The sequence below is a fragment of the Aspergillus lucknowensis genome (genome assembly GCF_044049455.1).
Source record: "Aspergillus lucknowensis strain CBS 449.75 chromosome Unknown BJX67scaffold_4, whole genome shotgun sequence".
Taxonomy (NCBI): domain Eukaryota; kingdom Fungi; phylum Ascomycota; class Eurotiomycetes; order Eurotiales; family Aspergillaceae; genus Aspergillus; species Aspergillus lucknowensis.
In genome coordinates, this window is record NW_027263548.1 from 141,274 (window position 1) to 155,698 (window position 14,425).

At 56.2% G+C, this 14,425-nt stretch overlaps 7 protein-coding genes across 7 annotated transcripts; 2 read left to right on the top strand and 5 right to left on the bottom strand.

Annotated features, from left to right (window-relative positions):
• Positions 1-492: 492 nt before the first annotated feature.
• On the bottom strand, positions 493-1,419 carry BJX67DRAFT_369847 (oxygenase MpaB family protein; the record flags this gene model as incomplete). The annotated part of the gene is made up of 1 exon (XM_071030828.1): positions 493-1,419. The coding sequence occupies one exon, from the start codon at positions 1,417-1,419 to the stop codon at positions 493-495; it is 927 nt and encodes a 308-aa protein (XP_070889904.1).
• A 375-nt stretch (positions 1,420-1,794) lies between these two features.
• On the top strand, positions 1,795-3,738 carry BJX67DRAFT_210630 (DUF3712 domain-containing protein). Its single transcript, XM_071025587.1, has 4 exons — positions 1,795-2,386; positions 2,444-2,865; positions 2,913-3,037; positions 3,122-3,738. Exons 1-4 carry the CDS (start codon positions 2,130-2,132, stop codon positions 3,572-3,574), a joined length of 1,257 nt encoding a protein of 418 aa, XP_070889905.1. The 5' UTR covers positions 1,795-2,129; the 3' UTR covers positions 3,575-3,738.
• BJX67DRAFT_210634 (putative secreted glycosyl hydrolase) lies at positions 3,725-4,946 on the bottom strand. The gene is made up of 2 exons (XM_071025588.1): positions 4,548-4,946; positions 3,725-4,451 (listed from the first exon to the last, which is right to left on the bottom strand). Exons 1-2 carry the CDS (start codon positions 4,722-4,724, stop codon positions 3,909-3,911), a joined length of 720 nt encoding a protein of 239 aa, XP_070889906.1. The 5' UTR covers positions 4,725-4,946; the 3' UTR covers positions 3,725-3,908.
• A 257-nt stretch (positions 4,947-5,203) lies between these two features.
• On the bottom strand, positions 5,204-6,346 carry BJX67DRAFT_377551 (uncharacterized protein; the record flags this gene model as incomplete). Its single annotated transcript, XM_071032135.1, has 2 exons — positions 5,204-6,208; positions 6,257-6,346. 2 exons carry the CDS (start codon positions 6,344-6,346, stop codon positions 5,204-5,206), a joined length of 1,095 nt encoding a protein of 364 aa, XP_070889907.1.
• A 297-nt stretch (positions 6,347-6,643) lies between these two features.
• On the bottom strand, positions 6,644-9,067 carry BJX67DRAFT_210842 (CAIB/BAIF family enzyme). The gene is made up of 4 exons (XM_071025592.1): positions 8,455-9,067; positions 8,095-8,393; positions 7,542-8,039; positions 6,644-7,489 (listed from the first exon to the last, which is right to left on the bottom strand). The coding sequence occupies exons 1-4, from the start codon at positions 8,816-8,818 to the stop codon at positions 6,941-6,943; spliced, it is 1,710 nt and encodes a 569-aa protein (XP_070889908.1). The 5' UTR covers positions 8,819-9,067; the 3' UTR covers positions 6,644-6,940.
• A 174-nt stretch (positions 9,068-9,241) lies between these two features.
• BJX67DRAFT_343103 (aconitate hydratase ACO2) lies at positions 9,242-12,005 on the top strand. Its single transcript, XM_071028111.1, has 2 exons — positions 9,242-9,310; positions 9,363-12,005. Exons 1-2 carry the CDS (start codon positions 9,269-9,271, stop codon positions 11,694-11,696), a joined length of 2,376 nt encoding a protein of 791 aa, XP_070889909.1. The 5' UTR covers positions 9,242-9,268; the 3' UTR covers positions 11,697-12,005.
• On the bottom strand, positions 11,966-14,407 carry BJX67DRAFT_343107 (putative C6 finger domain protein). The gene is made up of 6 exons (XM_071028112.1): positions 14,318-14,407; positions 13,417-14,259; positions 13,276-13,362; positions 12,936-13,231; positions 12,448-12,877; positions 11,966-12,364 (listed from the first exon to the last, which is right to left on the bottom strand). Exons 2-6 carry the CDS (start codon positions 14,232-14,234, stop codon positions 12,187-12,189), a joined length of 1,809 nt encoding a protein of 602 aa, XP_070889910.1. The 5' UTR covers positions 14,235-14,259; positions 14,318-14,407; the 3' UTR covers positions 11,966-12,186.
• Positions 14,408-14,425: the final 18 nt, after the last annotated feature.

A 14,425-nucleotide genomic window follows, 5' to 3' on the forward strand; every position in this document is an offset into this window, starting at 1 on the left:
GCCATGGAACAGCAGCGCACGTGCCAGGTCTGAAACGGAAGAGTTTTCAATGAACGAAGGGCTTCTCTCGCCGTGTTGCGAATGCTTGATTTTCCCCCTGGCCCAAGGCTTCTCCACTCGTCGACCGTCCTTCGAAATTCGACACCGTCACCTTTTCAAAGCAGCCGGACAAAGTGGGAGCTGAGTGAGGATGGAGAGCGCCACACGTGACAGACGAGGCATGCTTCACAATACGCACACGTTGATCCCCCAAGAGTCGCTGCCATTTCGAGAAATTCATCCGAGGAGTGAGACGCGAGGGGGAAGACTGGAATGTCCTGCGAAATATACCTCTCCGAGGTCAGATGAGTGGGCATATCCTCTCTTCTCAACTCCTACGGAGTCTCGATGCTCGTTCACTTGAATAGAATAACAGTCATGATCGTATTACGGCATAAGCAACAGGAGTATCAATAGTACCAAAAGCAGCCAAAGCAGCCAAAACCCAGTCATTTAAACCGCCAAATGCTTCCGCATCTCGTCCAGATAATACTTCACCGGCCAAGACCGCACATTCTTCGGCAGCGCAGGGTACACCGCAACCGAGAACCCCATCGTAGTCCGATACACGCCCCTCGTCCCCATTGTACTCTTCAGCCCGTACGCCTCGCGGATCCGCACAGGCAGCATCTCAACCGTGACAACCCGCATCACCGGCTTGAGCATGCTCACCCACCGCGGCAGGTCCGTGCGCGTCGCCAGGTCATGCGCGAACTTGTGCGCGTCCGCCGACACACTCAGCCCCTCGAGCTCGTCGTCCCAGTACCGCCAGAACTCCGCCCGGGTCGCGGGCCACAGGTGCGCGGGGAGGACGACGTTGTCGAGGTGTCGCAGGAGAAGCGCGAACTCGGCGTACCCGCGCTCGGCGGTGCGGTAGTCGATGCGTCCGTAGATGCGCTGGTAGATGTCGGTCGCGGTTGCGTAGAGGGTTGCCACGAGCCAGAGCTGCACGACTTCGTTGGCTTCTGCGTCATTGGTGTTAGGGCTGACGGCGAGTTTGGTGGTCGGCAGCGGGGGTTGGCCGAGACCCAGGCGGCCGAGAAGGGCTTGCTTTTCCTCGCGGGTGCCGAAGACGAGGCAGGCGATGTAGCTGAGGGTCGACCGGAGGGTGGTGGTGAGGTCGTCGGCGAGTGTTGGGGAGCTTGTGTTGGGTGCGGTCTGGCTGAGGCGTCTTTTCAGGGCTGGTTGTGCGGCTTGCAGGAGGAGGGCTGGGCCGGATGCGATGAAGAGGATGCCCTCCTGCAGGATTTTGGGAAGCACTTGCAGGTTGTCGAGGGCGTTGGGGTCGGTGGTGGCTCTCGTGGGCTTTGGGGGGGTTTCCGTAGAGAAGGACGAGACAGGGGAGACCCTATCGCCGTGAGCTTTCTCGTCGAGGGACATCGTGCCTTCAAGTCAGGCCGAAAGGACTGTGAGGTCTAGAGTCTTGAGTCTTTTGTCTTTGTGTCTTCGCGTCCTTCTTCGCGTGCTTCGGTCCAGCAAATGCAGTGAGGAGATCAGTACGGAGTGGATGAGATAGAATCTGCCTCCCCAAATGTCAGACTTTACCTGCCACTCCACCTCCATGCTGTGCAAAAGAGCCGAAGATCCCGGATCAGAAAGCCTGACACGCAACGTTGCGATCACCGCAAGATCCTCCAGATGCGGTATGCAGTCCGAATCCACAGCCTGGACAGCGTCTGCAGTGGATCCAACAAGCTCAGCAGTCTGGGGGGGAAGAAGCGCCACCCCCGCAGCGCTGGGGACGGACTAACGGCGACTCAGACGTTTTTCGCACAATTGCCGAGGGACTTGGGGGACTTTGCGCCCAGTTCCAAGGAAGAGGTTCGCTTGAGACCGCCATGTGAAGCGGCGCCGCCAGTCAGCGTGGGGGAGCGCATTGCGATTGGCCTGGCGATCGTGCGAATAGCGTCGTTCTTGGTTGCTTTAGGGTTTCCACATCCGCGTGTCCCTTGAGCATCCTTTTAGGGTCGACGTCTCCCCGCGTGTGTGGGGGATGGGAATGATTATTCTTGCCTTCCGATGCCTTTTATTATTCGCTTCTGCTAACTGGTCCCTCCCTTGCAGCCCTCCTCACCAGGCAATGCCCCGTCATGTCGTCCAAGGATTCCCTGGCTGAGAAGAAGGGCAAGTCTGCGGACTCCCAGAACGTCCTGGGCTCCTATCGCGGGCCTCTGGCAGGCAGCGATACCGAAATCGAGCACATCGAGTCTGTCCCAGGGGACCTCTCGCTTGTCGACGAGCCCAAGAAGAAGACCAAGAAGGAGCGCTTTCGACGGCACTGCGCCCGCTTCTGGTGCTGCTATCTCTTCTGGAACATCATCTTCCTCGCCATCTTCCTGCCCATTTTGTACGTTTAACGCAACTCTAATCACCGTGCTTGTGCCAGGCTAACTAACCCCCCCAGCTTCCTCGTCGTCATCCCTGCCGTTGCGCAGCTGGTCGTCAACAAGTCGACGCTCCTCCTCGTCAGCGCTGCCATCATGGAACCACGCCCTGATTCCGTGGTCCTGACGTTGCAAGCGGCTCTGGACCTCCCCATCATACTCCCCGTGCGAATAGACCCATTCAACCTGGAGGTGTACGACAAGGACCGAGAAGGGAACAACACCATCTTCTCCGCCAGGCTCCCCGGCCAGACCCTCAAGGGAAACACGACCATGGGCATCGAAGATCGATACACTCCCGTGAATGTGCCCCTGTGGACCGACTATGTCTACGAGGTCGTCGTCCAGAAGAACGCTCCGCTGCCTGTGCGCGGCGCCACAACGGCATACCTGGGGAAACTCGAGAGCCACGTCACCGTGCAGAAGGACATACAGCAGAATAGTAAGATTGCTATCCCCTCGATTGTCGGACACAGCTAAACGGCGCAGCTCTGAACTCGTTTACCGGGTTCTCCATCGACAATCCCCGACTCCTTCTCCCAGCCCGCGAAGACGGCGTGAATCTGATCGCCAGCGCGATCCTCCCCAACCCATCCCTCATCACCCTTCAAATTGTCTGTCCCACATCCCTCTCTTCTCTTGTCTTGTCTTGTCTTCTCTTTCCCTGATGTTAATTAAGCCTGCTAACTAAAAAACAGGGCGACACAATCCTCGACCTCAAAAGCGGCAACCTCACCCTCGGCAACGCCACAATCCACGACCTCACCCTCCACCCAGGAAACCACTCCGTCCCCGTCGAAGGCACCATCGACATCGCCTACCTCCTCCAAAACCTCGGCCCCATCCTCAAGACGCAGGGCGACGCCCTCCGCAACGGCGTCCTCCGCCTCGACTCCGTCGGCCGCTCCGTCTCCTTCCAGGGCACAGAGGTGCCCTACTACACCGCCGCAATGCAGAAGCTCACGCTGACCGCGGACGTCGGGCTGGGCGGCCTGCTCACGAATACCCTGCATCCGATCCTGGCGCCCAACGGGACCAATATCTTCGCGAATTTGACGGATCCCGATGGACCGACGGATATCCATGATATTATCAATTCGATTGATGATCCCGATGGGAGTTTGGGGCTGAATAGTAGTGCCCTGGTGTGAGCTGGGCTTTTGGCTTTGGTTCTGGTTTGGTTACGATTTAATGATGTATATAGCCTTTCTATACCTATACGGATTGCTGTCTGCCTTCCGGCCTAGATCTATTTGCAGACAGCTTAATGAATCTAGACAAGAACACTGGTCACAAGGAAGAGCGGTAAACGCCGTAGCCCAGTCGATCGTATTTCCATTTAGATCTTACCTCGGTTGCGTTTTTACTGCGTGACTGGCAGCAACCAACTCACAAATGGATCATTTGCTACATCCAAGTACACCCTTTCACCACCTCTCCCTTAAAACGTATACCGAGCATACATATAGACGTCCATAAATGGTTTCAACCACCCACGGCAAACCGCACCAACTCCCGACGACTCCCCAAAAAAACATCCGCCTCCCCCCCATACCCACTCGCCCCAGCATACTGCCAGAACGTCGCCTCCGTCCACCCCGCAGGCAACGCGCCCATCTCATCAGCCCAATGCGCCAACCACAGCGGATGCTCCGCGCCAAACGTCATATTGCCCCCCGCACACCGCGCCCACCACTCCTCCGAGAGGAAGAGCATTGGTCTCCGACCCGTCCGCGAGGTATACCTGTCCGAGAAATCAAGCATCCAGTCTGTTATTTCCACAGGCGTCATCCCGTGACAGAGTTTCCCGGCGATGTTGCCTTCCATTTCCAGCACGCCGGGGAGCGTGCGCCGCGTCTGCGTCTGGTTCCCGCCATGCTCGAGGAAGAAGTCGGCTTGCTCGGCGCCGCTGCTCTGCGCGGCGGCGGCGAAGTGGATTGCGCCGTGGAGGATGGTCGGGGCTGCGGCGAGAGCGGACGCTGTTTGCAGGGGGTAGCGGAGGTTCCTGTAGTGGATGCCTTCTGTTGCCTGCGTGGGATCAATAAGGTTAGATCTGGGGAACTGGGCTTCAGAGAATGCAGAGAGGATGTCGATCATTGGTGACTGATCTTCGTCTTAACGAACCTTGACAAAGACAAACTCCACCCCGTTCGCAATGGCAGTCTTCCAGTTCACGGGGAGGTGGTAATCAAGCAGGTCGATTCCCTGTGTTCCATTCTGCGTTGTATTTGCAGTTGCAGAGGCGAGGCCCGTGAGGAGCCAGAGCCATAGCCAAAGCCACGGCAGCGTTTCAAGGCGCATGGCTCGGAGAATTTGTGTCAACACAGAAATCCCTGCCCCTTTTTTGCTTGGCCGTTTGGAGGTGTGATTTGCAGGGCGCTAAAAGGATTGGCAGCGCTAAGAGAGAAATGGACTTGGCTCCATCTCAAGGGCAAGACGACGACAGCGCGTCCGTCCTCGACATCGCGACTCAGATGAATCGGAGGATCTCCTGAGATGGAAGAAGTGACGAGGGGAATAATTGGAATCCATGGATTCATTCCCGATGGAGGTTCAGCTGCTGCAAGGGGCTGGGCACGTGCAGACGTTTCCTAATTTGGCATCCTACCCTCGATTTGGGCCCACGGGTATAGAAACCCCTTTACTCTAAGAATACTGTTAGAAGAAACTCCGAGGAATGTTGCTCATTATCTTTTTTATAACCGTGGCGACAAACAGCCCAGTGGGAAAACCCGTTATACCGTTTAGGTTCTATATAATCCAATCCAGCCGCGCATTCCCTAATTGTCCAAATTCGACAGAGTAATCTCAACAAGCCCAAACCCACTCACTGGCCGTCCATCTCCATCTACCCCGGTAAACGTTACAAAGCCTTCATACGCCGGCGGCGTGGGATCTGTCGGACCGCAGAAGAGCTGATCCGGCCGAGCAGTGGCGATATCCAGCTCCGTCCCGTCCTCAAGCGCAATCGTCCAGTCAAGATGATACGGCCCCCCGCAATCCGGAGACGTCCAGACCCGGCTCCCCGGGGTGAATTGTGTCAGAGGAACGACGTGCTGCTCACCGGGGATGTCGCGGATGGTGGCAAATTGGATGCGTGCGTTGTCTTCGTAATTCCAGATCCAGGCGGAGATCTTCCGACTCGCACGTCCACTTTGGGCATTGTTGTTGTTATTGTTGTTGTCGTCGTCGTCGAAGTGCAGCTGGAACCAGGTCCAGTTGTGTGCGGCGGCGGAGCCCTCTGCGCCCCAGACGAGTTGGCGGTCGTACCAGGTTAGAGAGCGTTCCGGGTCGATTGTGAGTCTAGTGTCGTTGACGACGAAGCTACCGGTTGTGATTCCGGCTGGCATGGACCATTCGTAGGTGAGGTACGGGCCCCAGGTGAAGGTGCCTGATCCGCCGTTCACGATAATTGCGGAGGACAGGTTGAATGTCAGGTCGAATATGAAGCCGGATGTACTCCAGGTGCGCATGGATTGTAGGGTATCGCCCGCGTCGAGAGCCTGGAATCCGTATGTCGGCAGTGTGATGTTCGCCCCAATTACATGGTCAGAGATAGGATCGGACTCGGTCCCTCCCAGCGAGTACTGGCGGTAGTATGAGGGGTCGTCGATATCGAGGATGGAGTACCGGTAGAACCCAACGCCCGGGTTGCCGACGTGCGAGACGAGGAAGTAGTTTCTGCCATTTGAGGCGTGGATGTAGGAAGAACTCCACCATGAGTTTCCGGTGTTGGAGATGGCGTTCTGAGAGGTTGCGAGGTCCCAGGTCAAGGGGAGACGATTCTACCCTGTTAGCTCTGCGGTTGACGGGAGGAGGCAGCCGTTTCTTACATAGTCTTGGACCTTTATGCCTGTAGTATCCGGGGCAAAGCGTAGAAGCGACACCCCAAGGAGCGCAGAGGCAGCTGAAAGCACTTTCATACTAGCTGATCTGACGAGTGAGTCGGTCGCTGGTGTTACCTGGTGCTTTCGACTCCCATTTATGTCCGCCAGTCTGTTTCATCTCAGCACGCCCTCCCAACCAACCGACCGCAGCAAATCATCGACTGCTCAGACCCTTGCTCTGAGGCCACCCCTAGGATGACTGCATGAAAGATTATCGGTGCTTTTCCGACCGATATAGGCCGAAGTATCCGCCAAAAGCACAGCACCAACAGAAACAGCCCGAGTCCCGTCAGCATCCCCCTCAGCCGCAATCACCTCCCCTGCATCATGGCCTCCGTCTCAGTCAGCACCATCGGAGAATAACTTACCTCCTCATCGGCCCAGAACTGCCACTCAGCCCCCACGCCGTTAGCCCGGCCGGCACTGTGCTTTCGGTCCCCAGAAAACCCGACATGGACTTGGGGTGGCTTAGTGCAGAGCTGATTTGGAAAGATCCTCTCCACTGGGTAGGAGCATCTGAGGACCACAGCGCAGCCCCCCAATAAATCGAATGGCCATTCGTTGCTCTAACTCATTCTTCTCTATAGTAGTAACTCCAGAACGGCTTCTCCGCTGGATGCACTAACAAGCCTAAGTCAACCTGCGATCACCCTCTTCTCCATCAAAGTCCTCCCAACACGGCCGATCCCACCCATTTGGCCGACTCGCCCGGGAGAAGCTATTGTCAACCCCGTCGATCTCCGCAATCGGCCTGACGACTTCAATCTCCGCATCATACGCCTTAGAATACCACCGTTCCGTCAGCCCCTCCGCTTCATCCAGGGAATCCGGCGGTCGATAGAGATGCGGGAACCTTTTCTTCATAATCCCCAACACAGTCGATGATATCCGGTCGACGCTATCGCAGTGTCGCAGGTTGAAGAACTCAGGCGGTTGTGCGGCCCGCATGGCCTCTTGCACGGTGTCGGGGTATTTTCCAACCGCGAAAAGGAGGAGATCGTAGTGCATTAGGGATGCCTTACCGTGATAGGATCCGCCATATTTCGCACGGTTGTAGAGACCCGTTAAGGCGGCGATTGCGCCCATGCACCCTGTGCCGTAGTCGGAGATCGGGAACGGAGGGACGACGGGTGTGGAAAGGTTCATGAATTGTCCTTGCGCCCACGCAATGCCTGTTACCTGTGTTTTCTATCAGCCTCCGTTCCGAATTCGAGAGTCAAGCAGGGCGTACACAATCGGCGATCTGCTGCCACCCCGGACGACCGGCCCATTCGCCTTCGTAACCGAAACAGTTCTCGTTGACAAGGACAATACCCTTTCCACGCTTTTCAGCAAGGGACGCTAGGGTCGAGGGCCCGTAGCCTAGGCCTTCTAGGGCACCCGGGCGGTATCCATCGATAAGGACGTCTGCGTCTGCGAGAAGTTCCTCGAAGATTTGGCGTCCTTCGTCCGTCTTGAGGTCGAGATCCGCAGCGTGTTTGCCCATGTTGCCGTCTACTTGAAAGAAGGGAACGTCCGAGAGTTTGGGACTAGTTATTTTCAGGACATCAGCGCCGTACTCTGCCAGAATGCGCGCGATGGTGGGCCCGGCGATGATTCGGCAAAGTTCGAGGACTTTGATGCCTTTGAGTATCCGCCTGCTTTTCGTCGCAGCAGGCAAAGGCGTTGGTGACAGGTCACCAGGAAGTTTGGTGACTTTCCACGGGGGTTGTTGGACGTTATGTTGGCCCTGCACAGATCAGTATCTGTACTGGCTGCCGCCAACGATAAACTGGAGTACGTACGTGAGGCGTCTTTATGAAATCTTCGTGCTTCAATGCCGTCACACCAGCCTGCCTCCGCTCCTTGTTCATCTCCTCCAGCTCCGCAGCGGAGTACTTCTGCACGTGGCTCTCAATCACTTCGATCACTTCTTCGTAGTCCGTCAGATCAGGACGATGTCCTTCTAACCCGATCATATTCAACGTCGTTGTAGCTTCAAGAGAACCGTGAATATGGAAGAACTCGCCCTCGTTCTTGGTCTTGTAGAGATTCGCCGACATCCGACGGTACCCATTCGATTGTGCCGCAAGCAAGTCCGTATCTACTCGAGATCAGCCTTTCTCTGCAGCCGGGAAGCCGGAGGGGAGAAAAGGAAAAGGTACCTTTCAACTTCTTCTTCACCTCCGGATCCAGTTTCGAGTACCCATCCACCTTTGCCATATACGCCTGGCATCCGAATGCCGTCGCGCGCTCCAGATTAATCCTGACTTTCCGTTTCCGCGAAGCAGGTCCATATCTCAGATCTGCAATTGCAGCCGCCACCGCACCCTCGATACCCTTCAGTGCAGCGAGTGTTTCGGTCTCTTTGAACGGGATTGGGAAGTAGATCTGGTCGTGAGGTGAATCGAAGGACACAGCATCTTGTCCTGCGACCACCTCCTCAGGGAGATTCAAACGCTTAGCCTGACTGCAAAGAAAAGCAAAGATGCGCTCTGCCTCTTTGCCGGGCGAATAAGACGCCATCATCTCCGAGGTTCCAAACGTACGAAGGAGGAAGCTGTTGAACTCTATAAAACACCAAAGCTACACCCCAGTGTAATTCAAAGGCAAATCATCCCATCAGCAGTCGTGTTGAAATATAGAACTTCGGAACCAGCGAGGTCGGGGAGGGAGCTTTAAATGACATCTCCAGGCCAAGTCTCAGAGGCCATAATCGGTCTTTGGGCCTTTCCCTCCATCCAGCCCCGCAGAGCTGCGCTTCCGAAGAATCGGGGCGGATGAAGGCAAAAGATCGGATGCGACCCGACGGGATCGGAAGAGGCAGGTCACGTGCGCCAAGGCTCGTGCCTGACGCGAAAGGCCGTAATCGGAGGGCCGACCAATCAGAGCCGAGGCATATCAACACGGCCGAATTTCTTTTCGTTTCGTCCCCAACTTTGTGAGTTTTCTCCACAATTCAGCCCCCAATTCATCGCGATGCTGAGGCAGATTGCATGGCAAAGGGCCTCCTCCCGCAGGGTATGATGCTCCGTGATTGTTCAAAAGAACTCCCGCTAACTCGTGCACCCAGCTGGCACCATGCCTCCGCCGCCGCTTGGCCACAGTCTCAGACTCAACACCCGCCTCCTCACGCATGCCCCCTTATAACAAGATCGTGCAGAACCTCGAGCAGGTCCGGAAGGTTCTTGGATCTTCTCGCCCCCTCACCCTGGCTGAGAAGATTCTTTACTCCCATCTCGCAAACCCGGAGGAATCGCTCTTGACCAGCACAAACAATGGACGAGATATCCGCGGCCAGGCAGACCTGAAGCTGAAGCCTGACAGGGTAGCGATGCAGGATGCTTCTGCACAGATGGCTCTGCTACAGTTCATGTCGTGTGGCTTACCCTCGACTGCTGTACCGGCTAGCATTCATTGTGACCATATGATCGTGGGTGAGCGCGGTGCCGACACCGATCTGCCGGCTTCGATCGAGGGGAACCGCGAGGTGTTCGATTTCCTGGAGAGCGCATCGAAGCGCTACGGAATTGAGTTCTGGCCGCCGGGTGCGGGTATCATTCATCAGAGTGTCTTGGAGAACTACTCGGCGCCCGGTCTTATGATGCTGGGAACGGATAGTCACACTCCTAATGCGGGTGGTTTGGGTGCTATCGCAATTGGTGTTGGTGGTGCGGACGCTGTCGATGCTCTCGTCGATGCACCCTGGGAGCTCAAGGCTCCCCGCATATTAGGCGTCAGGCTTGAGGGCAAGCTCCAGGGCTGGGCATCGCCGAAGGATATCATCCTACACCTGGCCGGGAAGTTGACTGTGCGCGGCGGCACAGGCTTCGTCATCGAGTACCACGGCCCTGGAGTGGAAACGCTCAGCTGCACCGGCATGGCGACGATCTGTAACATGGGCGCTGAAGTCGGCGCCACCACCTCCCTCTTCCCGTTCTCCCCCAACCACGTTCCCTACTTGAAGGCGACGCACCGCGCAGCCGTCGCAGAAGCCGCAGCCAAGATTGCTGCTGCAGGCCCAACGAGCCTCCTACGCGCCGACACAAACGCAGAATACGATCAGCTCGTCACAATTGACCTCTCTACACTGGAACCACACATCAACGGCCCCTTTACCCCCGACCTCTCCGTGCCCCTATCCCGCTTCGCCGACACCGTCCGCGAAAATAATTGGCCCGAGACCTTCGGTGCCGGCCTCATCGGTAGCTGCACAAACAGCTCTTACGAGGACATGACACGTGCCGAACACCTCGTCAAGCAAGCCTCCGCAGCCGGCCTTACCCCAAAAGCAGACCTCTTCATCACACCGGGCAGCGAACAAATCCGCGCCACCCTCGACCGCGACCAAACCCTCTCCACCTTCTCCTCCGCCGGCGGCACCGTCCTTGCAAATGCCTGCGGGCCCTGCATCGGACAATGGAAGCGCACCGACAACATCGCCAAGGGCGAAGACAATGCCATCTTCACCTCCTACAACCGCAACTTCCCCGGCCGCAACGACGGCAACCGCCGCACAATGAACTTCCTCGCCTCCCCGGAACTCGTCACAGCCCTCACCTACGCCGGCTCAACAACCTTCAACCCATTGACTGACTCCATCCCCGCCCCCGACGGCTCCCAATTCCGCTTCGAACCACCGACAGGCTCTGACCTCCCATCCGCGGGCTTCGAACCAGGAAACCCCGCCTTCCAACCCTCCGCACCCGTCCCCGACCCCTCCGTCGAGGTCAAAGTCTCCCCAACCTCCTCCCGCCTCGCCCTCCTCGACCCCTTCCCCCCCTTCCCGGAACGCGACCTCCAGGACCTCTCCGTTCTCTACAAGGTCCGCGGCCAGTGCACAACAGACACCATTTCCGCCGCGGGCCCCTGGCTCAAATACAAGGGCCACCTGCCCAACATCTCCGCGAACACGCTGATCGGCGCCGTGAACGCTGCAACGGGGGAGACGAACGTCGCGTACGACGCCGACGGCTCGAAGCATAGTATCCCCGATCTGGCGGCGCGGTGGAAGGCCCAGGGCCGCGAGTGGCTTGTTGTCGCGGAGGATAACTATGGAGAGGGCTCTGCGCGCGAGCATGCGGCGCTGCAGCCGCGGTATCTGGGCGGGCGCGTGATTCTGGCGAAGTCGTTTGCGCGGATCCACGAGACGAATCTGAAGAAGCAGGGGGTTGTGCCGTTGACGTTTGCGGATAAGGCGGATTACGAAAAGATTGACGCGTGCGATTCCGTTGCTACAGAGGGGTTGTACGACACGCTGAAGAAGGGAGGGAAGGGCGAGATTAGGATTCGGGTCACGAAGAAGAGCGGCGAGGAGGTTGTTATCCCGGTTAAGCATACGTTGAGCGCGGATCAGTCTGCATTTATCCTGGCGGGTAGTGCGCTCAACGTGCTATCGAAGAGGTAGTTAGTTTTCTCATCGTTGGATAGTCACCCGAGTTTCGGTAGAGTTTCATAGAATCTCATCTGTTCAACCTTCTGCACTCAATAAAGACGAGCCGCAACAATAACAAGGCCCCTCTCATGGGATTCCATTACCCACCGTCTCTCTTGCTAGTACAGCGTTCTCCTTGGCCGCCTGCCACAGGAAAGGAAACCACGTTAGTGGCGGACAGAGGGCTGCGCCTTCCCCATACAAACAGTGCTCAGTTGGAAGGCGCGTGTGATGCACTTGCCTCAGAAGTACAAACATATTGTATTCGATTGGTTATAAACACTGGTATCCCCGGTAATAGTACCCAACTACTAGTAGTACGAAACGTAGACCCACGCAAAACCCATATATACGAGTACCATGTATACCATTTGACCATCAACTCCATGTAAACACCAAGGAAAGGTAGACGGCGCAAGCTCAACCCCAGAAGGAAAGTAAATGGAGGGGGAGGCATTCGGGGTTATAAGAGCTGCAAAAGTTCGAAATCTTTCGCAACAGCAGGACTATGCTCCGCACAGTCCCCCAGGAACCGCATCATCTCCCGATTCCACTGTTCCCAGCCAGGAGGCAACGTACTCCGAACCCGGGAATCAGGCGAGTGCGCGATACAGTAGAAGAGGAGAACCTGGCCAAAGAACCTGTATTCGTCATTAGCATTCTTTCTTTCCATTATGGATAATCTATTTGGGGGGGGGAGGGAAGGTCCAAAGGCAGGACTCACTGCGAACAAAACGCGAATTTTATTGGAATACAACTCTTCACGTCGCGGAAGATACCGAGGATAATGGGCCAGTTCATGGCGTTCAGCAGGCCGCTGCGGACCTGCTCGAGGTCTTCTTCAGACAGCTGAGAGGGAATACGGAGCGCCTTATACAAGTAGGGGCGGCCAATATGAAATTTCGCGATCATGTATCGCCCGCGTAGCATGGCTTCCGAGACCGCAACTGCGGGAGACAGGGGGCGGGTGTTTGGAGATGATTGGTGATGTGGAGATATAGGGTTGTGTGGCGAGGCTGCTGTTGTTGCCGGAGGTGTTGCGAGAGAAACGGTATCAGAGAATTGAAGCGCCTGGGGGAGGTTGAGTCGCCACTGGCTCAGTTGATGGTGGAGTTCGGCGTTAACGGCGGGACGTGGGAATGTGCCTGTGTCAGCTACAGAGATAGGTGTGTTAGTGAGGAACAAAAGTCGACTCAGTCTCAGATCACTCACAGTAAAAGTAGAGGGAATGTCGGATACGCGTGAGGATGATGCGATGGGCGACCTGCGCCAGGAAGTGATATTGGAAGAATGAGTCGTCTATGTCTTCGACGGACGAATATCGGGAGGACACAAAGCCTAGGGTCTCGAAACCGATGAATTTCGGGATCGGGACGACTTCTTCGAATCGTGATAATCCGCTTGGGGGGAGGTGCAACTCTTGCACAAGGATGGTTTCATTCATTAGGCAGCTCCAGTAGACCCTGGACTTCATGTCGCCCTCCCATTCATCGAAATTGACGTCATGCCTGATTTGTTAGCTTAAGGAACAGCAGGCCAAGGGAAGACATACCCTGTAAGCATCGAGAGGCAGCAGGTGGCAGCACGGTGGATCATTGCCCAGGAGTCCATCGGGCGCAGGATTTGCGAGTAATAGACCCTAGATACGTTTAGCGACGTTCACAGGATATGGAGAAAGAACAAGGATACGCACGAGGATAGTAAATAGAATTGACAGCTCTGAATATCATTGTCGCACATCAAAAACCCTATGCGTCGCCGAGCCTCGTTGAAGAATCTCAAGCCAGGAGGTTCCTCCTGTACCACCGCCATCCACTCTGGGGGTTCAAAATGAGCACCCGGCGTGCCCGGCAGCGGATAATCGCCTTCACAATGAGCATTGACAGCCAGACAGCCTAGGGCCATGATATTTAGAACTAAACAGCTCTCGATGGTGTATCCAAACCCGCTCTCGATGGCGGCGCCAAGCGTGAAAGCAAAGTAAAAGTTTTTATCCATGATGGGAGTAAATGGGTTGAAAGTCGCAAAGAACGCGGTAGACAGGCCCTTGATCATCGCCAGCGGAAGGGTCTCCAACCAGACGTCCCCGGCTTGCGGAGGAAATGGGTAGATGTACATGGGCAGAGGTGGCCTGTTCACTTCGGTGTCGCCAACGTAGTTCTTCCCCAGCTTTTCATGAGCTTCGAGTAGTCGTTGGGGGAGAATATCCCGCGCCCCCGGCCACAAGATGACTGCATGCTGACTGAAGGAAATCGACACCAGCCCGTTCGCGTTCACCGCGTTGGGGTGCTCGTCGAACTCAGGTACCTCCAGCTCACCCGACGGAGTGAGGGTCTGAGGATTTGAAAGAGACGCAGGTTTCGCGACTGTATGAGTCACGCGAGCAGGAGTATTCGACTCGATCGGCCCATCAGATGGTCGGGGGAACAGTGCCTGGAGGGACTCGATCTCATTGCGGACATTGGTAGGGACATTCTCCAGTTTGGTCTCCAGCCGATGAAGAGTGCTCATAATCAGACTGAGCGAGTGATCTCGTCTTCGCGGCGTCAGCAACAAACCCCACCATCTCAGGCCAGGCGACACAGAGAACATACTTCGAGGTCTTCCGCTCATTATACACACACTCCAAACCTTGCGACTTACACAAGCCGCATCTGGGCCGCGACTCATCGCATCTTGTCTTTTTGAGTCTGCACGTTTCA